We start from the raw sequence: 19,373 nt of genomic DNA, 5'->3' as shown, positions 1-19,373 counted from the left end.
TTTCCGTCCTTTTAGCTTACTTATAACTCCTATTACTATATTAGAGCTAACCGCCTAATCTATATCTAGGGGTTCCGGGTATATACTCGGGTCGATATCCGTAAGGTCTACCTCTACTTACGTCGAAAAGAAATAGTCGGCTAATGCTTTTGCCTTGCCCCGGGGCGTAGCCTAGGCAATCCCTTCGCGGTCTACGATTAGGGGGAAGTAAGGGGTTTGCTACTCTTTAGGTAGTCGTGCCTATTTAGTAAGTCTCTATATCTGTTCCGGGTTTTCTATAACGAGCCCGATCGTCGCTCTCTAGTCCTATAGCTTATCGCGTCTTATCTATGCCTTCTTCTCTTATGTCGCGCGACAGTATTGCTCCTACGTCTCTTAGGTGTGCTCCTTCGTCTACTGTCGCCTTGCCCTTCTAGCCTCCCTTACCTTCGTAGAGTATTTAGGGGTCTAGAAGGCCTTCTACTACGTTAAGAGCCGGAGTAACGGCGTATATTGTTCCGCTGCTTGCTATATGACCGAGGTAATCTGTTCCGCTACTTGATCTAGCTAAGCTGTCGTCTCGAGTTCTCTATACTATAGTAGGTTCGCTATTAGGAAGCCTCTTATATCGTCCTAGCGTGCCTTCTTCTAGTTACGGCGTGGTTCGCTTGCTAGCTCCTCTATCGCCTTCACCCCTAGCGTCGTTTAGATAGGGATATAGTCTAAGGAGGCTTCTAGCGCGTAGTTCGGTCGGCATTAGACTAGTCTCTCTTCAAGTTCTCGTAATAGAAAGTATAGGTCGATCGTGCTTATACTTAAACGGGCCTTCTACGTCTCTGTTCCCTTTAGTGTTACTAAGGCCATTCCGTAGCGTGCGGTTATATCTAGTAGCTTTTCCCCTAGAAACGCGTACGGGGGAGTGAATTCGAGTCCCTACCGTAGGTAGTAGAGGTTAAAGTCGCCGAGGAGTACTTGCTTTATATCTTAGCTTAGGGTCCGCTCTAGGTAGGCGAGGGTTCCTAGTTCCCTACTCGTCCGACCCCGCGGTAGCGGGTTATAAACGTTATAGATCTAGATAGGGCCTTGTGTCGTGTCGATCTAGATTAATGTTATGTCTCCTAGGTTACCCTACTACGGTAGTATAACCTTCTACGACTCAAGGTCTATATTCTTGCTTACGTATATATATGTCCTCGGGATAACGCCTCGTTAGCCCGCGATTACGGTATAGTATCTCCGGTCATTATAAGTGGCTAGGAGTCCTTCGTAGGGGTTGACCTATAGTTCCTATACCGCGATAACGTAGTGCCGTAGCGGGTCTAGCTCTTATAGAAAGTGGCGCTAGACCTTGTCCCTACTTTTGTTTACGTTATACTATACGATAGTAATGTCGTCGTATAGTATTATTTGTTATCCGTAAGGTCTATTTCCGTACTAACCTACTATGTCTCCTAAGCCTATATCTCGCTATCCGGCTAGCCCTAGGGCCGCTAGGGCGCCCTAAAGATTCGCATTTAGCCTAGTTCGTTAGCGGCCCGGTTAAGGTGTCGAGGCCTACCGGGAGGTAGATACGTTTACGGTTAGGTTCCCTTGTTCGTCTCTTCTGCCCTCTTCCTTTTGCTCGGTTCGAAGCCCTTATATACGGTAGGTCCCTCCTACTACCGTTAGGGGTACCTAGCTAGTGTAGAAATCCTTGCTTGCCTCGCTCGTTCTTATGCTACTATTCTAGTTAGGCATTGGCTTGAATACGCTAGGTGCCTTCTACCGTAGTATATACACCTACTCTCCTTTTTTAGGCATTCCCTTCCCTAGTATAGGCCTGCGTAGTAAGGACACCTTAGGGTCTTCTCCCCGTATTTTAGGGCTATATGACCGTACTGTTAGCATTAGAAGCATTGTAGTACCCTATAGCTACTCTAATAGATCTCCGTGTCCATTCTCTCGTAGTTCTAGAATAGCCTATTGTCTAGTATCTAGTTAGCTTGTTCCGCTGTCTCTACCTAGATAATAAGCGATAAGTGTGTCTTTTCTCGGTCTACTGTCTTATATAGCTATACCGCCTTCGTTAGTCGTACTCCTAGGGAGGTGTTCTAGTTCTATACTTAGAGGTAGGGAAGGTCTTCGACCTTAAATGTCCTAGGGACCCCGTAGGCGATAACGGTATACTATTAGTAGGAGACTCGTGCCGACTTCGCGACTTTAGTAGTCCACTCCTTATAGGTCTCTAGCTTTCGTCTATTAGACTCTTATACGGTAAAGAGTCTCACTACGCCTGTTGCCTCTACCCTCGCTCTAACTACCTCCTTTTGGCCGATTCTGTCGACAATCTCCTTGCTTATTAGGGCTACGATTTCTTGTTTTTCCGCCGGATTAGTAATGTATAGGCGTACCGCCTTACTTACCTTCGGAGGGGGTTAATTCTTGCCTACTACTACTGTTGCCTATATAGTTAGTCTCTAGGCTACTTTCTATATTGCTTATTAGATTGTTTTCGGGATTTGGTGTGATAGCGCTTTTAGCGCTCCTAGTAGCTATACTATAGTGTTCTTATATGTCCGGGCTAGGTGTTCGCCATCCCCTAGTAAGTCTTCCGCCTCCTTATATAGGGTCGTCTACGCTATGTTGTTTATCGTTAGCCTCTGCTTTCTATATAGTAGGCCTTAGCTTATGTCCTAGGTTTTTCCTTAGTCTATTCCCCGGTTTGACTCTTAGTATAGAGTGTTCGTAAGGCTATAGCTCTCGTTAGTTACTATCCTTCGCTACTGTTCGGGGTCGCGCTTCCTAATTAGGCAGTTGTCCTCCGCAACTCCGTAACTCTAGGGTCTACCTTTAGGGGAACGGAACCTCAGTTTTAGGGTTCTTTATACTACGATTACGCCGCCGCTAGCGTAGGCGGGTCGCTACTACTTGAGTAGATTGCTCGCCTTAATAAGGGCTATCGAATAAATAGTCCTCGTCCGCTATAGGTGCGCGGCAAAAAATCCGTTTTGCTCTAGGCCTAGTAAATAGTTAGCTAGTATATAGGTCACGTAGCTACGCGTTACTAGCGCGCCTCGGCTATATATAACCTCGGCGTACCTCGCGCTCCTCTTTCCTACGTACCTAGCTACTTTATATTAACACGATTATAAACCTTTATAATGTATATCTAATCTAATCCCCCTACTTACCTCTCCGTAAACCTTAGTATTAGGGTTTATAGACGATATAAACATTCTAGCCTAGTTAGACTCGATAGAAGAGAACTGTCGCCTCCTTAAAGATAGGCACAAGAAATACGAGGAGTAGGTAAAGAAGTATAGTACCCGGTTCGCCCCTAAAAAGTACTAACTTATACACTTTAGTAAAGCGAGAATATACTATAATATAAGGGCGGCGGTAAGAATCTAAGGCTACGAGACTAAGCTATTAGCGGAGCTACGAGTACTAGGGATCTAGCTCGACCCGAAGCTAAGCTAGAATATATAGATTAAGAAATCCTAGAGTCGAGCGTAAGTTAACGAAGTCTCGATAAAGAGGCTTACGGCATCTATATAGGGAGTAACATTCGATAAGGCAAGAGTAATATATAAGGCGATCGTTAGACTAGCTATGTTATACGGGGTATAGATTTAGGGAATAGAAGGCGTAGGTAAGCCGATCCCAAAACGGATAGAGTAATCCCTAAATAGGAAATAGGTAGGTAACCTTCGTAGGATACTAGGCGTATATAAGACAACGTTAATAAGTACGGTAGAAATAGAGATAGGAACACTACTAATCGGCTAGTACATCCGGGGAATAAGAATTTAATACGCGGTAAAGACGACAGATTACCTAGTATAAACTACGATCTAGGAGGTAAAGAATAAGATAGAAAGCCGCTACCGGAGAGGGGCCGGATATAGGATAAGCTAAAAAGAGGATGACCTTACTACCTTTACGGCCGTATAGATAAGTACCGAATAGCTAGCACAAAAAGAGGAGGAGCGTAGGACTCGCTAGGCCGGCGGGAGCAAGGCTAAGACATAAAGCCTAGCGGAATAGATAGCGAGCTACCTATAGGAGTAGGACTAGAAAAGGAAGCCCCCTAAGACAATAGGCCCGATAGTACTCCGAGCCATCTAGAGACACAATTACTAGCTATATATAGACCTCATAAGGGCCGAAGTAAGTATAGCGATCTAAATTAGGTCCGAATATATTAGATTAAGGACCTACCTATTTAGGAGACGCGTACTAGATATCTATAGCCTAGCCTACTAGTATAGCTACCTATCGTAAAACCTAGAATATATACTACTACGATACCCGTAGTAGGCGAGAGGTAGGGGAAATTAGAGGCACTAAGCGGGAAGGAGAGACTATAAGTTAATTATTAGGGATAAAGGTAACATTTGCCGAATCTCTCGGTAGATACTATAGTAGGGATACCTCTAGTAGTTTAGCCTCGCTAGCGAGACGGAGGAGTAGATAGATAAGAGGCGGAAGCTAGAGGGGTTATAGATAGGGTAGTTATTAGGGTAGGCCTATAACACTAGCGTACCCCTAATAAGGGAAATTTAAGACGATAGCTAGGGGGAAAAGATAGGCGGGAAGGAGGAGGGGTTTTTACTAATACGGTTTCCCCTCTATATATACGAAAACAAGATAGTATAGCTGTATAGGCCAAAGGGCACTACAACAGCTTAATGAAATATCTATCTATTTATATAAAGTACTTACTCGGAGCGATACTAGCTAACTTATTATATAAAGTATATACTGTTGACGAGCTGAGGGCCCCTTTGGACCCTGAAATTTGCGCGTCGAATCTCGTTAACCTTCAACGGTTGATTACGTAGCGGGGGTGCATAGGGGTACTGCTGAGATATATAGAGTTAGGAGGCGACCTTGGTAGCCAAGCAGCGATTTACGAACAGATGGTGGCTAAGTACTTGTGGATGACCGTTCTCGTCTAGGCGTTTAAGGGGCAGAGTCTGTGCGCTCGCGAGCTCTGTTGGCGTTGACATTGCTGGTGACACCTTCGAGGAAGTCTTTCGGCAGATCCTTGTCGCGGCCCGAGAGAAACTTTTGGCTGGTGTCGATGTATCTCCTACCAAAACGTACCCACAGATTTTGTCGAAATGTGCCGCCCTTGGATGGTCGCGGGCAGTAGGCATAAGTTTCCATGAAAGTCTTGACAGCCTTCTTAACCCCAGCGGCATCAACAGTGATCGCTGAGCAGGAATCAAAATCGATCATCCACAGTGACATGATACGCTTCTTGAAAACGGCCGCTGGGTTGGTGACCATCTCGAAAGTGCTGGCGCCTTGGGGCAAGGATTTGATGTCTTCGTATGTGAGCGGACGACGCACCTCCTGCTCCAGTGTTGGTGAGCTGCCAAGTACGAACTCGATGTCCAGGCCATCAAGCTTGGCGTTCCAGTGAAGAACGGCCATCGCATCGGCCATAGCCGTCGTATATTCCTCAGCAGGTAGACCTAGTTCCTCAAACCTGTCAACGGTCATTGGAAAATTGCGGAGGTTGAGCGGTAGCGAACTCATTCTGTGTGCCGAGCGGCCCAGCATTGGACGAACGAGACAGTGCTTATTCTTTGGGTTGGCTTTGGCAGTTTCTCGATCCTCTGGTCGACAATACTTCTGTATCAGGAGGTTGCGAAGCGGCTGAGGAACTGGAAAGATCCGCTCCATGCATAGTACATCCATCCGCCCTTTGGCAAGGTCAGACTCCCACGCGAATCTGTCGATGTTGTCATCCCAGAATGATGCAGTGTCTTTGTTGGCCCACCAGAATGCCCGAGGAATGCTGACCTGAACAGCAACGTCAGGAACGGTCTTGGCCACGGAGTCGAACGCAGCTTGGACCTACAAAAAGAAAGGTGTTAGCCATACTACCGAGAAGTGAGTGGCAGTGGCTCAGACTGTGGTGTAAGACCCAGAGTATAGCGTCCCGTGCAGCGCAAGTCTCTCACGCTCCACTACGGTCTAAGCCACTGCCCGATGCCCAGTACTCTTCGACAACGGACCTGTGTTTGCATGATGTAGTTGTTGTAGAGCTTGTCGGAGTTCTTGAGCAGCGGGAGTTTGTAACATCTGGTGGTACCTGGGTGCTCGAATATTTTGCCGACCGAGCCTTGCCCAATTTCGCGATACTGGTCCGCGTTTGAGTTTGCTGCTTGCTGTGTTTCAGCATTGGATGAAGAGGTAGAGATAACCGATCGGAAAGACATCATGCGCTTGAGTTGGTTCGACGGAGCTTCCTGCTAAATCTTCGTTGAGTCTTTCTGCGAGTGTGATGTTCTGCATTAAGGCTGCAGCAAAGCCCTCGGACATGGCAAAGTCCTACAAACGGAAGATTGTTAGCCATACTCGAGGACGGCTTGGCATAGTGTCCGAGACCATAGTAGACCGCATGGCACATGCACAACACGAGGCGATATATATATATATATATACACTAGTCTGGCCACTGCTCGATGCTTGCTTCGGGGACGTACCTCTGAGTCATTGATGCGTCTTCGGTCTTGTTCATTGAACAGGACCATGATTCTGCTGAGTGTGAAAGTCAAATGAAGCTGACTGGCTTCAGGACAAGACAGAAAGTATCGCCCGCAGACGAATATATATTATCGACGAACAAAAGAACATGGCAAACTTCAGTATGCATGATGCCAGAGACCAGCATGTGCTTCTTCTTGCGACGAGACAGCAGCAACAAAGGTGTTGTGCTTGCCCTTAGCTGCATGAAACATCTGTCGAATGCTTCGTGTGCTTTCTATGCTTTGTCCTTAGCAAAGCGACGTGTCGCAGTGTGATCTACCATCATTGTCAGCATGTTAACGTGTTATAGGGGCTTTTTGCAGGGGAGCGCTGCCTTCGCAACAGGCGGGCACTGAGAGATAGCTGCCGTGACAGGAGCGACCAAGACAGCAGGCGAGGGCTGTTAATAAGGCAGCCAGCTTGCTTCAAAGCGCGACAGTGATCAGAGTCTGCGCGAGACACTCTGAGCACCGTCGGCCTCTGTAAATTTGTGGAGAGAGGGGCGCGTTTGTACGCTTTCGCCTTACAAGCGGTCGCTGCGCCGCAGTAGATTTTCGTCGCTAAAAAGACATGAATGTGCAGGTGTGAATTCACGGCGTCAAGCTCTTTTGTTGAGCACCCTTGGGGTAGGTCGAGAAAGGTCGCGGAAGCGTGTTCGCGAGATGCCTCTGTTGCAGTGCAGTGTCCACCTGTTCGCGGCGACGACCCGAGCATACACTACTGACCACAAGAAATGTAGGCTATGCGCCCATCCTCGTCAGTCTGTCCTCGATCCATCACTCGTTATCTCGAACAGCTCTACCACCATCTTCTGCACGTCACCATCCTCCACCTTGGACAGAGCAGCCTTGATGTCGGCGAGAGTCTTCGCATTCAGTCCTTCTCTTGCTTTGGAATACACGTCAAGACCAGCTGGCGTGAACATTGTCTTTACGAACATTGTCACCATCCACTTATTGCCATTGTGCTCCTCTTCGCCCCAACCTAGGATCTCCCAATGTGACCCGGCAATCTTGAGCCATCCTTTCCCTCGCCAGTCCCACTCGCCTCTGCGGTTGCCTGAGCCTGATGTTTTGTCGACACCCTTTACTGTCGAGACCTTGGCTCCTGTGAGACTCTGGTAGGTGACAAGATCGTCGAGGCGATCGGTGTTGGTCTTTATTATTTCGGGCGATGAGGGCTCGAGGAGTGTGTACTGGATTCGGACGTTGCGCTTACTCCGCCACATGGGCAGCGATGAGTGAGTCACATGCTACGAAGGTGTTGTCTCAGCAATTGATGCTGAGCATGAGATGCCTTGAGGACATTTCCAGATGACTCCTTCCCAGCATTGCACGTACCCATGTCTCTTCTAGCCAGGGCAATCCCGGTAGATCAAACTCAGACGCTGCTTTGGCCGACGAGAACGTGGGTGGGCGCATTGTTATAGGCGCCATCTCGAGTATTGACAATTGCTGAACACCTGGAGGCAGACATCATGGCATCGTATGCATTGTGATTCTCGGCATTGTGTGGCATCAAACGCTCATTGTCATAGATGCTGTCTCACGGTGCAGACCACACTGCACCGTCCGCATTCGACGTTAGCGTACTTCGAAGACACTCCTCGGCTGCAGCTTCGCCACAACCACCTGCACCACGCATCACAATAGCAACAACCTCACCTGAGTCATACCTGGCCGCTGATATATGATCTGGACGCTGGCCTTGGAACCCTGGGATCTCTTGGTCAACAGTCGTGTTCTTGTGCTTCATGCCCAAGAAACGCACCTTCAACTTCAAGCAACTACAAGGGTCGTCATCAGGTGGCAATCATAGCCAAGATGGCAGTCAGAAGACAGCCACTGTCAACGAGCGTCTAGCGGAGTCAAGGAAGATAGTCGGAAGAGATGCAGCGCAGAAGAAGCGAGAGCTTGCTGAGGCTGTCAGCCAAAGGTTAGCACTTCCACCACAGATTGGAGCCATGATTGGAGTCCCGGACACCGCGCCTCCCATACCCAAGCGTACACCACGGACGAGGCTGCCAAACCGTACGCCAGGACCGGCCCCACCTGCGAGCTGGATCAAACGAACGACATGGACGCCGATATTACCATTCAGGACCGGCAGATCGTCACGATCGCGTGCTAACAATGACCGTAGTAGGCCGAGTGACTTGATGCGATTTGCTCAACTCACTGGAACTGGGCCTGGAGGCAGCGGTGAACGGCCAGGCGGTTTGATGCACTTGGCTCTGAAAACGGCTGCCGAATCGTGGGAAATGTTCGATGAGGAAGATCTGCCTGCTTTGGTGGAACTTCCATTACGACTACGATTGCAGCTGATGAGCTATCTTGCATTTTATGGCCCCAACATTGGGATATCAGTGTTCGATGCTCTCACTGCAGGCAATGAGCCCGTCACGTATCTGGATATGGCCGGCCTGTTCGGGGAAGGATCCTTGACGCTGCATCGACTGGTCAAGTACTTGAAGGGAGCCTCAGCTGCAGCGGCCCATCATGAAGTCGAGCCTGCTGTGGCAGAGTCTTGGGAGCAAGACGAGGCATTGGAAGCTGCTCTTTCGCCGGGCCTGCCTATGTCACGCTTCTCACAGCTGACCCATCTCTCGTTGTCACATCCGCCTACCGGCACATCGTGGCGAGACCTTCTCGCTTTGTCGAAACTTACACCAAATCTGACGCACCTGTCATTGGCATATTGGCCTCGACCTACCTTGGCCCCAAACCTGGCAACCACCACCGTCACCAGCCAGCACAGCCTGCCGATCCGAGCTGGGGGCAGCCACTACTATTTTGGTATAGACGAGGACTACAGTGAGCCAGCAAGCATACTGCGACAGCTGAGCGGCAACCTACTCCGTCTACAATGGCTCGATTTGGAAGGCTGTGCTGAGTGGCTTCCGGCACTGGCCTACCAGGAATCAGACGAAGACCTCTCAAGGTCTCGTACCAATTACTACAGCGACTTACCGCAGACGCATTCCTCGGCCGTTGCGAGCATCTTCGCCCACCATTGGAAAGGCCTGAAAGTTCTGCGCTGTGGCCAAGGTTGGCTTCCCAAAGGAGCAGGTCTGCGAGCACTGCCCCGTCAGACCATGAGTCATACCCACCGCGAGCTTGTGGATCGCTATCTAGAAGATCTTGATCCTCTCGGCCTCTGGTGGATTGACAACCAAGCCGCAGACATCTACGACGTCGAGAAGCGTAGGGCCGAGATCTGGGTGCAACGAGAATCGCGTGCACACACGGCTGCCAGGACTATCAATGCTGTCCGCCGCGACAGGGCATGTAGCTTTGTCCATTTCGACTTTGGCTGGCCCAAGAGGCATGAAGATGGCCCTGGCGTCGCTGGTGGTGTAGCATAGATTTTGGCTCGGAAGCGCTCCATGGCGCAAGCGACGGTATCGTGATTTTGTCGCCGTGAATGTGCCGTCGCTTCATCGTCGTTGCGATAGTCACACAGCATTGTTGCCGAGGCAGAACCAGTTGGCGGATTCGCGGAGGATCTGAAGCCGCGATAAGAACGCCTTCCTTATCACACACTCCACCTCTTCTCTCTGCAACTCTTCAGTAAATTTGTCTTCGATTTTGCGCCAGTCACACAGGAACATCGCGTTCCTCGCTTCTGCCTCTTTGTGATTGTGTCAGGTCCGGGCTACTGTTGAACCCTATATCAAGCTAATCCTTCGACAATGCCAGCAGCAGACCAGAACGTGCAGCAGCCACCGACTAGCAATCCGCATGGCTATTTCATGAGGCCATGACGAGTACATCGAAGAGATGTGCTCGGTGCGCTCGCCGTCTGCGAACGCAAGTACCCACCACCAAGCCATGGTTGCAAGCGCCCATATCTGGATGACCGGAGTGTTTTGGCCGCACCAAGCAAATCACCACTAGCATCGTGAACCGCCAAGCTCCCGTCCCTCGAAATCGATCTGAGTTCGATGTGTTTCAGCCTTCAAACATGGATGAAAGACTTGAGGTGTTCGTTCGGAGACCGACGAATCTGGACATGCTCAAGAGCTTGGAGACGTTACGAAGTTGAGCTGCTGGCACAACAATGGTGGCCAGCATCTAAGCATCGACTCTTCGAGCTTTCAAATGTCTACAGAACGCCATAGGTCTTGGACTACGACATAGGGCTTACGAGTGAGTCGGCAACACGAGAAGGTCGCGCGAAGCCTCCGCGGACGGAGCGCGCTTCACTACAGCCTCGTGCAGTATGTGTTGGCCAGTACTACGCGGTACAAATGTCGCAATAGTCCTGCTACGTCCTAACCCAATACGAAGGCTGCTTGGCAAGGAAGGTAGTTTGCGGAGGATCACGATCATGCAATAGATCAAGGAATCAACACTCCATGTGAGCGCTAATTGTGCATACAAGCAAAGAACGCGTCAACCCATGGCCGTGTCGCCAGGACAATGGCTCTTCTCTCGCTCGCCAAGACAACTCTCTTCCGTAGCCAAGGCCATGTGTGGGGTACACAGTGACTACATTTCGCGTGAAGATCGCGCATCTGGGGAAGATGGTCAATGCCGCATCCAGAGCTCGCGCACAGACGCTGCCAGAGCTACAGCCTACATGCTGGGCATCCTACACGAAGGATTATCAATAAACACCCCGAACGCGAGATGGACAACCTGTCCGCCGCGGATGCTTCAACAATGTATCAACAGCTCATGCCTTGACAAAGATATCCCAACAGGTCTTGGCAACGGCATGCTGCTATCATGGAACACAATGCTTCAGCACCGACAAGCAGAACAGTATCACGAACCATGGACTGAGGTGGTAACTGCAGTCACGCCGCGGGCGGACGTCCGTAGTCACCGCTAGCGTCGTCCATCGTGGAAGCCATCGTCCAGGGGCTGTGCACTTCTGCATGAAGCGAATCGCGGCGCGCAGATGCGGTTCAAGCTCCACGAGGTGTACTAATCATGGCTCCACAACACCACGGCCCACGTCAGGCGAACTTGAGGTAGACTTCATAAGCACAAGGTCCTCGCGGTTGGTACGAGCCTTTCGTCAGCATCAACCTCTTCCATCACACACACCTCTCATCTGCCGTCATCAACCTTGCGCAAGCACCGCAGTCATGTTCTCCAAGACGTTCCTCGCCGCCGCGGCGACATTCGCTGTTGCTCTTGCCCAAGATGCTCCCCCAGAGCTCGCCGCCGCTCTTAACAGCACCGAGGAGCTCTCCCAGCTGAACACTCTTCTCGGCGGATTCCCAGATCGTGAGCATTGGATGCGAAGTAGTGCTCGTGCCCAGACTAATCAAACAAACAGTGCTTAGCATGCTAGCGAATGCAACCGACATCACCATCCTGGCACCCAGCAACGATGCCTTCAGTACATTCTTGCAGTCTCCAGAGAACCAGGCGGCGGCGGCGGACAATGGCACACTCATGGCACTCCTCTCGTACCACGTTCTCAACGGAACCGTCATGTCAATGAACATTACATCGACACCAACCTTCGTGGCCTCTCTGCTCAGCAACGAGACGTACACGAACGTCACTGGCGGTCAAAGAGTCGGTGCCCGTCTGGTCGGCGGTGATGATGGCACTGCGACCATCATCTCTGGTCTGGGCAGCAGGTCCAACGTCACCACGGCAGTGAGTATCCGCACAAGCAGAGTCGACAACAGGGAACTAACGTATGTAACAGGACGTCGCCGTCTCGAACGGTGTTGTGCACATCATCGACTCAGTCCTCACCATTCCCCAGAGCGTGTCTGACACCGCCCTTCTTGCTGGTCTGACCGGTCTCGCCGGCGCCTTGGTCGCGACAGATCTCGTAGAGACCATCGACACGACCCCAGATGTTACCATCTTCGCCCCAACCAACTCAGCATTTGAACAAATTGGCAGCGCTCTCGGCGAGCTGACCCCCGAGCAAGCCACCGCTATCCTAGGCTACCACGTCATCAACGGCTCTGTCGCCTACAGCAGCCTGTTGGAGAACGGCTCCAGCGTCGAGTCTTCCACCGGCCAGCCCTTGAACATCACCATCATCGACGGCGAAGTCTTCGTCAACAGCGCTCGTGTCGTCGCTGCTGATGTTCTGGTCGCGAACGGTGTCGTTCACCTCATCGACGGTGTCCTCAACCCCAACAGCACCGCACTGCCAAACCCAGACGAGGACGAGAGCGTACCAGTCTACGAGGGTGCTTCGATGGGTGACGTTCCATACACCACTGCCGTCACTGCTACATCCACCGTCGCCGTTGCTACAACCGATGCCGTTGCTGATGGCTACACCCCAGCTCCATCTGGTGCCCTCAGCTCCGCCAGCCAGTCCAACGCCGAGGCGGCTTCTGAGACTTCGTCAGCTGGTGCTGCTAGGATCACTGGTGCTATTGGCGCTGCTGCCTTGTTCGCTGGTGCCGGATACTTGGCATTGTAAGGGCAGAAAAATGTGTTCCACAAGGGTAGAGCTCGGTCACCGGCTGCGACTGCGGTCAGGAAGCAGCGTGACGTCCCGAGCGCACTAGCCTAAACTTAATCTTGGAAGACGAATTCACGAAGAATGTAGTTGATGAACGTGTGTGGTTTCGGCGTAGACAGTAGCGTAATTCATGGAGCCACACACTTGAACATGATCTTAGTGCTCAGTTCCCGCTTCGGCAGACCGAGGCCTTCTGGCAAAAAAGCTGGCCGTCGTGCTTCGAGGTGCCAGAGTGATTAGAGCATCTACAAAACGCTCCGAGCACCGTCGACCTAAGCAATATTGTAGAGAGATACGCGTCGTGCAACGCCCTCGTTTCTACGATGTATAGCAGTCGCTACGCCGCGGTAGAATCGTCGTCGCTAATAACAGATACCTCTGCAGTCGTGCAAGCGGCCACCTCTTTTGTCGAGAGCCCTTGGACTAGATCTGAGTATTCGGCCAGCTGGCCGGGTACGGTCGAGACAACCGCAAGTTCATTGCACGAACTGAAGGCTGCATGTGCGTGCAAGTGCTCAGTTAATTCGTTGTAGCGGGAAGTTGTGCTTGACGCTCTCTTTCACTGTGATTTTCTGGTGTGGCATTTTGTGACCTGGCACCTCAATGCCGCACTACACGTGGCTTGCATGTGCATTGCACTGCCTGTCACCCGGAGAAAGGAACCGTCGTACAAGCGTGGAGTACAGTGGTACATTACGGTATGAGCTCTTTCAGCTGATGCACTTGCCTTGAGAGAGCTGGACGCGGTGACTTGACGAACAGCCAAGCATCGTCGAGGAGGCTGAACAATCGTAGCACGACGAGGTAGCCACAGCTTCTACCTCTCGACAGGAAAAAGGATGGCATGGGTTCAGAAATGCCTCGTGTGACTGGTCCTGGTCATGAGTCGTGAGTCGGGAAGTTGCATATAAGACCGAAAACATCCATACCATAGAATATGTTGTGCCCAGACACAGCATCGCCTACGCAGCATCTCCATCACAGCAGACCCGCCACAACATCCACAGCACAAGTCACAACCCGTATCAGCACCAATCAGCACTCCAAGCACCATGCGGCCTCTTAACCTATTCCTTCTGACCGTGTTCACCTGCGTCGTCTCCGGCGCTCCCCAAGCTGCGACGACATGTGCAATAACTCGAGCACGACCTCGCTGCGACTGCGTCTTACCAGTCAGCACTACAACGTCGGAGCGCGACTGCGGCGCCTGTACACTCAGGAATCATCCGATCCGATGCACCATCCCTTGCCTCCAGCCTTTGACGACGGACGATTCATACACAACTACGGCCACTATTTGTGCCACATCGGCACCGACTCCCACTCCGTATTGAGAGTACATCGTCAGGACTGGTCAGCGAACGGAGTGGTTGTAGTGGGGTCCGGAAGTGCAATGGAGGAGCCTCGGAGTCTAGTGGACAGGATGAATGACATCTCATGTACTCGTATCTAGTTTATCGGACCTTGGTCATGGCTTGGGAGCATTCAAAAGAACGTCCTTGCTCACCTGTGTTTCCCGTCACACGCTCAAGGGTGTTGTCCTTGCCCTTCACAAACTGGCAATTCCGTGGCGTGTTGCTCGTAGTCCTTTGGCAGACAGTTATACCTAGCCAAACTTTAGTATCATCGTGAGCTACTGTCGAGGACATTGACATACTTCTTGAGAATGCGCTCAAAGCCGTCAAGACCCTGCTTCAGTGTATCCATGCGAGGACCGTACGACAATCGTACGAAATGATGACATGGACTGTCGAAGAGATCACGTCTGCGAGCTGGGTTGAGGTCGAAGAAGATGCCTGGGACGACGATGACCTATAAACACGAAGTTGTTAGCAAGGTTCGGAGTGTGCGCCAGTATGGTAGACGCCGCCTCCATGCATAGAATAAGGCGCGCGCCCCATAATTCGTGACCTTGTTCGTACATACCTTTTCTCTCAAACAAGCCTGGAAGAAGTTCAGTCCGTCGTTGATGCTCTTTGGCAGGTGCTCAAGGTTGAGCCATATGTAGAAAGTGCTGTCAGGCTTGTAATCGAATTGAAAGCCCATTGCCTGAAGGCGGCCGATCACGTAGTCGCGCTTCATCCTGAAGTGACCCTGAAGGGCTTTCATCTCGTGTTTTACCTTGTCAGGCTGGAGCATAGGCACCGCAGCTACACGCACAGAGAGTCAGCTATGGTCAGAAGCAGCGCAGCAATATCTCAATTGCTCGTGTACCGCTTGAGACAATGCAGACAGCAATGACTGGGAACTCACCTTCCTGGAACGGAACATTGGTTCCGCCATCGAGATAAGAGCCGCAGCTGCCAAGTGCTTTGATGAACTCCTTTGGACCAAGGATCCAGGCTACACGCCATCCTGGCAAGCGGAATCGCTTGGTCAAGCCATCAATGATCAATACATCATCCTCGTCCACATCGTCGATGTTGTCGGCTGCGCTGATCACCTTTCCATCGCACTCGGTGGTGTAATTGTACCCAGAGTAGAATTCGTCCATAATCAAGGTGGCACGGTCTCTGCAGATATCCTGGATCTTGGCCAGCTCTGGGACACTAACCATACGGCCAGTCGGATTGCGAGGGTTGGACGTCAAGATGACCGACGTGCCACGGCGAATCTCATCTTCAATCTTTTCCTCGTGAATCTGGAAGTGATCTCCACGATCAAGAGGAATGGGGATCGGAGCGAAATTCCTAAACAACGACAACATCTCGTTGTACGCCGTGTAGTCGGGAATGAAGAAGCCCAGGTAAGCGTTTCCAAGCACAGCGGCAATACGGATCAAGCCGGCGCGGCCTCCTGGGACGATGCACACATTCTCCCACGTATACTTGCTTTCCTGGCCTTGACGATGGTGTTCGTTGTAGAGATGAGCAACAGCCTCGCGTAGAGGCTTGATTCCGGCGGTTGGTCCGTACTCTCGTCCGGTCATGGAGACGTCGATGGTATGTGGTCGCTCGAAGCAGCCCTCGATCTCGTCGTCGACTTCGGGAGCACCTTGACCCAGGTTGGCCCAGAGGTGAGGTTCCTCTGCGAAGCCATGCTCGTAGGCTCGCTCGGTGGTCCAGACTACACCGGTCGAGGCACGAGAAGGGTCGAGTCCGCTGTTGTAGTGTTAGGAGTGGTGCACCCATCACGACGAGCAGAGTAGTACATACGCATGAGGCTTGTGGCCTTCGTGAGCCTCACGAAACTGCAGATGCACGGCAGAGTTGAGTTCTTTGAACACAAAGTTAGCACTGTATACTTAAGCGTGCCACCACCGGCTCAGCTTCCAAACCAGAAAATTGCCGACATAGTCTCGGTGCATTCACCCAAGTGGAGCGATTGTTGAACAGCCAAGCTCTTTCTCGGCCGTGTTGTCGAGTCACGCGAGTCTTGTGCTGTGCCAAGAGCCAAGCGATGCGGTGAAAGCGGCCTAATGCAGACGTACCTTGGGTCGAAGCTCTGGAAGAAGAGAAGCGTCGTGATGTATTCTTCGTGTCGATACCGGACAGAGCGTTCCTCATAGAGCTCTGTGGACGTCCCGCCATTGTATTGGTAGGTAGTATGTGGGGAGGACTTGAGAATTGTCTCTGTGTCAGGATTGTTAGGTGGCGGTCGGGTAAACTGCGCTGAGCGGTGAGCTTCTAGGTGTGGAGCTGGTTGTCGACAGCTTGAACTGGATGTCCAAGCTGAGTCGGCAGATGGCGGATGCAGTATCGAACGACTCTCGCTCCTGCTAGACAGTGCTGTGCTGGAGAAGGGTCGACTGGGCTATTGACGACCTTGGCGGCGATTGAGCGATATTGCACCTGTTGGCTTGCTTTGCCCTACAGCTTCACGTTTCACGCGCGTTCAATCACAGCGGTACAGCAGGAGCAAGCTGCATGTGCAACGAAAAGCCCGGCGGAACATTGTTGCCAACTTGCCGTGCAGGAGCAGTGGCACCAGCCAAACTGGCTTTCGGGCAGCGTCAAGTCGAATGACTAACGCGACCGTTCCGTATCGCAGTGGGCACCTGCTGCGAAAGGCTGAGGATGATGTTGGGTGCTTGTCGTGTTGTGCCGGATATGTCGGTGTAGTCGACCTCCCGCGACATGTTGAGGTAAAGAAGACTATCGGGCTGGGGAATCTCTATCGTGGTGTTGCCTTGATACCAGCTGAATACTGGCATTCCGCATCAATCGTTTAAGCAACCCATGGGAGGCGGCTGCTGTGCTGATGGGGCCCATCGTGTCTAGCAGCAGGATGACATTCCATACGAAAGGCCAAGGACGTGTCCAGCCAAGAGAGGACTGGGTCTCCTATTCCCCTGATCGATGACCCACTTGGCATCGATCGCCTCCATGTACCGGAAATCTGGGGATGACCGCGGGCTACATCAAGACTTCTGGCTGCCCAGTGCTGAGCGTCCACCTGCACAACGTCAGCTGCCCTCTTGCAACGCCGCTGTGCTGTACACTCTTTGACTTGGAAGCGCTAAGGTCACACGACATTCCTTTGAGCTGCTACCTCTTGCATTCACAACTGAGCTCGAGAGCGACAGCATTCCTACAGGCTACACATGGAAGTCCGGATATCCCAAACATAGCATACCGAATTATAAACCTAGCAGCATCGCGACATGGCTACGGATGCTGCCCGCCGTCAGGCCACCTTGGCCGGCATACCTGTCAGAGATCTGACCTTGGGAGCGGTATGGCGAGAGCGTGAGCTGCACAGCATGCTCTATACTGATTGAGAAACAGCTCATCGTCCAGAATGCCGCCCTCGTGCTTTTCATGCATTATTCGAGGGTTATGCCTCTCATCAACGGCGACCGATACTTCGCATCCACCGCCGTATTTCTCTCCGAAGTCGTCAAATTCTCCTTCTTCATATCCATGGCACTATACGAAATAGCTACGAGTCCCTCGACACCAGATTCATCCACCGTAAGCGAGCTGGCCGAGGCGCTGTCAAAAGCCGTGTTCACAGGCGATAGCTGGAAGTTGGCGGTCCCAGCCGTGCTTTTCACGATACAAAACAGTCTCCAGTATGTTGCAGCAAGCAATCTGGACGCGGCTACATTCGCCATCACGTACCAGCTCAAGATCGTGAGCGCTGCCATGTTCGGCATTCTACTCATGGGTCGCGTGCTCAATGTGAGGAAGTGGCTCAGTCTCGGAATGATGGCAGTGGGCATCTTGGCCGTGCAGCTGTCCCACGTGTCGAGGCAGGGGCACGTTTTGTCCATAAAAGACTTGAGGGATGGAGTTTCATTCAAGTCCCCACGGTCTATATGGGACATGGAGGCAGAGGGCAACGTGGCTGCTGGACAGCTCAACAAGCGATCTGCGACGTACGAAGGAATTGACGATGATGTCGCTGCAGCAAACCCCAAGATGAATGCATCAATTGGTCTTGCTGCAGCTGTCTTGGCCTGCGTGCTGTCAGGGCTGGCATGCGTCTACTTTGAAAGGACTTTGAAGACCAAGGGAGACACGCGCGTATCCATCTGGGTACGCAACGTACAACTTTCTTTCTACTCCATCTGGCCGGCGTTGTTCCTGGGAGTATTCTTCATGGACGGGGAGCATTTGCCGAAGACCGGCTTCTTTACTGGATACAATCTCATCGTATGGGTGGTGATCTTCTTACAAGCCGCAGGCGGCATATTGGTGGCGGTGGCACTGAAATACAGCGACAGTTTGACGAAGAGCCTGGCCATGAGCGTGTCTACTGTAATCACGTTCCTGACCAGTGTGGTGTTCCTGGAGTTCCACACGACTTTGTTCGTAAGGCTCGCGCAACCCGCTCCAGTTATTGCCGCTAACTTGAACGCAGTATCTACTAGGCATGATAGCCACTACCGGTGCAGCGTTTCTATACAACTCCAGTCCGGACGACAAGCGAGCGAGGCCGCCACCAATCAACGTCACACAGTACGAGAAGGACGGCAGCCAAGGCTATTTCGATATCGAAGCTGTGGCTACGGCAGGCAAGTCGCCATTGCGAGATCCGATGCGAGAAGCCTTGGTCACGAGCAGGCCGGGCACACCAGTTTCGGAACGGCATTTCCGGTCTAAGGGCGCAAAGAGAGGGCAGTGATTTGTAGAAAGAGCAAGGAAACGGCGTTTGGAATGGATTTGGATGATACCAGGCAGGAAGGATGTGCATGATGTGACACGCGATATGCATTCGGTACAGGGCACATAGCATAAGGCGCTCCTTGAAAATCGTCGCGTACGAGGGCTCCTGACAGAAAAGATGGCCAGCGCGCTCCAACAGTCACAGCGAGTAAAACGTGCGCAGGGTGCTCCGAGCAGCGTAGAGAACGTAACGATTGTCGAAGCGATACGCACGCTCGAACGCTTCCACGTTGTAAGTCGTCGCTACGCTACGATACTGCTATCGCGACGATCAAAAGACACCATAGTTCGCGTACAGGCGGCCGCCTCTGT

The 19,373-nt window shown here is 51.7% G+C and overlaps 7 protein-coding genes across 7 annotated transcripts; 4 read left to right on the top strand and 3 right to left on the bottom strand.

The window, feature by feature from the left end:
* Positions 1 to 4,923: 4,923 nt before the first annotated feature.
* On the bottom strand, positions 4,924 to 6,194 carry CLAFUR5_05505 (uncharacterized protein; the record flags this gene model as incomplete). Its single annotated transcript, XM_047904653.1, has 2 exons — positions 4,924 to 5,826; positions 5,988 to 6,194. The coding sequence occupies 2 exons, from the start codon at positions 6,192 to 6,194 to the stop codon at positions 4,924 to 4,926; spliced, it is 1,110 nt and encodes a 369-aa protein (XP_047762476.1).
* Positions 6,195 to 7,258: 1,064 nt separating this feature from the next.
* Positions 7,259 to 7,937, bottom strand: CLAFUR5_05504 (uncharacterized protein; the record flags this gene model as incomplete). Its single annotated transcript, XM_047904652.1, has 2 exons — positions 7,259 to 7,753; positions 7,842 to 7,937. The coding sequence occupies 2 exons, from the start codon at positions 7,935 to 7,937 to the stop codon at positions 7,259 to 7,261; spliced, it is 591 nt and encodes a 196-aa protein (XP_047761782.1).
* A 317-nt stretch (positions 7,938 to 8,254) lies between these two features.
* On the top strand, positions 8,255 to 9,865 carry CLAFUR5_05503 (uncharacterized protein; the record flags this gene model as incomplete). Its single annotated transcript, XM_047904651.1, has 2 exons — positions 8,255 to 8,436; positions 8,647 to 9,865. 2 exons carry the CDS (start codon positions 8,255 to 8,257, stop codon positions 9,863 to 9,865), a joined length of 1,401 nt encoding a protein of 466 aa, XP_047761781.1.
* A 1,518-nt stretch (positions 9,866 to 11,383) lies between these two features.
* On the top strand, positions 11,384 to 12,909 carry CLAFUR5_05502 (Fasciclin-like arabinogalactan protein; the record flags this gene model as incomplete). The annotated part of the gene is made up of 3 exons (XM_047904650.1): positions 11,384 to 11,738; positions 11,791 to 12,119; positions 12,172 to 12,909. 3 exons carry the CDS (start codon positions 11,384 to 11,386, stop codon positions 12,907 to 12,909), a joined length of 1,422 nt encoding a protein of 473 aa, XP_047761780.1.
* A 1,094-nt stretch (positions 12,910 to 14,003) lies between these two features.
* Positions 14,004 to 14,285, top strand: CLAFUR5_20044 (uncharacterized protein; the record flags this gene model as incomplete). Its single annotated transcript, XM_059462895.1, has 1 exon — positions 14,004 to 14,285. One exon carries the CDS (start codon positions 14,004 to 14,006, stop codon positions 14,283 to 14,285), a length of 282 nt encoding a protein of 93 aa, XP_059318994.1.
* Positions 14,286 to 14,478: 193 nt separating this feature from the next.
* CLAFUR5_05501 (putative aspartate/prephenate aminotransferase) lies at positions 14,479 to 17,029 on the bottom strand (the record flags this gene model as incomplete). The annotated part of the gene is made up of 7 exons (XM_047904649.1): positions 14,479 to 14,557; positions 14,609 to 14,763; positions 14,878 to 15,101; positions 15,205 to 16,052; positions 16,107 to 16,187; positions 16,382 to 16,557; positions 16,922 to 17,029. 7 exons carry the CDS (start codon positions 17,027 to 17,029, stop codon positions 14,479 to 14,481), a joined length of 1,671 nt encoding a protein of 556 aa, XP_047761779.1.
* A 525-nt stretch (positions 17,030 to 17,554) lies between these two features.
* Positions 17,555 to 19,020, top strand: CLAFUR5_05500 (UDP-galactose transporter; the record flags this gene model as incomplete). The annotated part of the gene is made up of 3 exons (XM_047904648.1): positions 17,555 to 17,626; positions 17,679 to 18,707; positions 18,757 to 19,020. The coding sequence occupies 3 exons, from the start codon at positions 17,555 to 17,557 to the stop codon at positions 19,018 to 19,020; spliced, it is 1,365 nt and encodes a 454-aa protein (XP_047761778.1).
* Positions 19,021 to 19,373: the final 353 nt, after the last annotated feature.

This window comes from Fulvia fulva, chromosome 5 (assembly GCF_020509005.1).
Source record: "Fulvia fulva chromosome 5, complete sequence".
In the NCBI taxonomy this organism is placed as follows: Eukaryota; Fungi; Ascomycota; class Dothideomycetes; order Mycosphaerellales; family Mycosphaerellaceae; genus Fulvia; species Fulvia fulva.
This window is presented reverse-complemented; position numbering and strand designations above follow the sequence as displayed.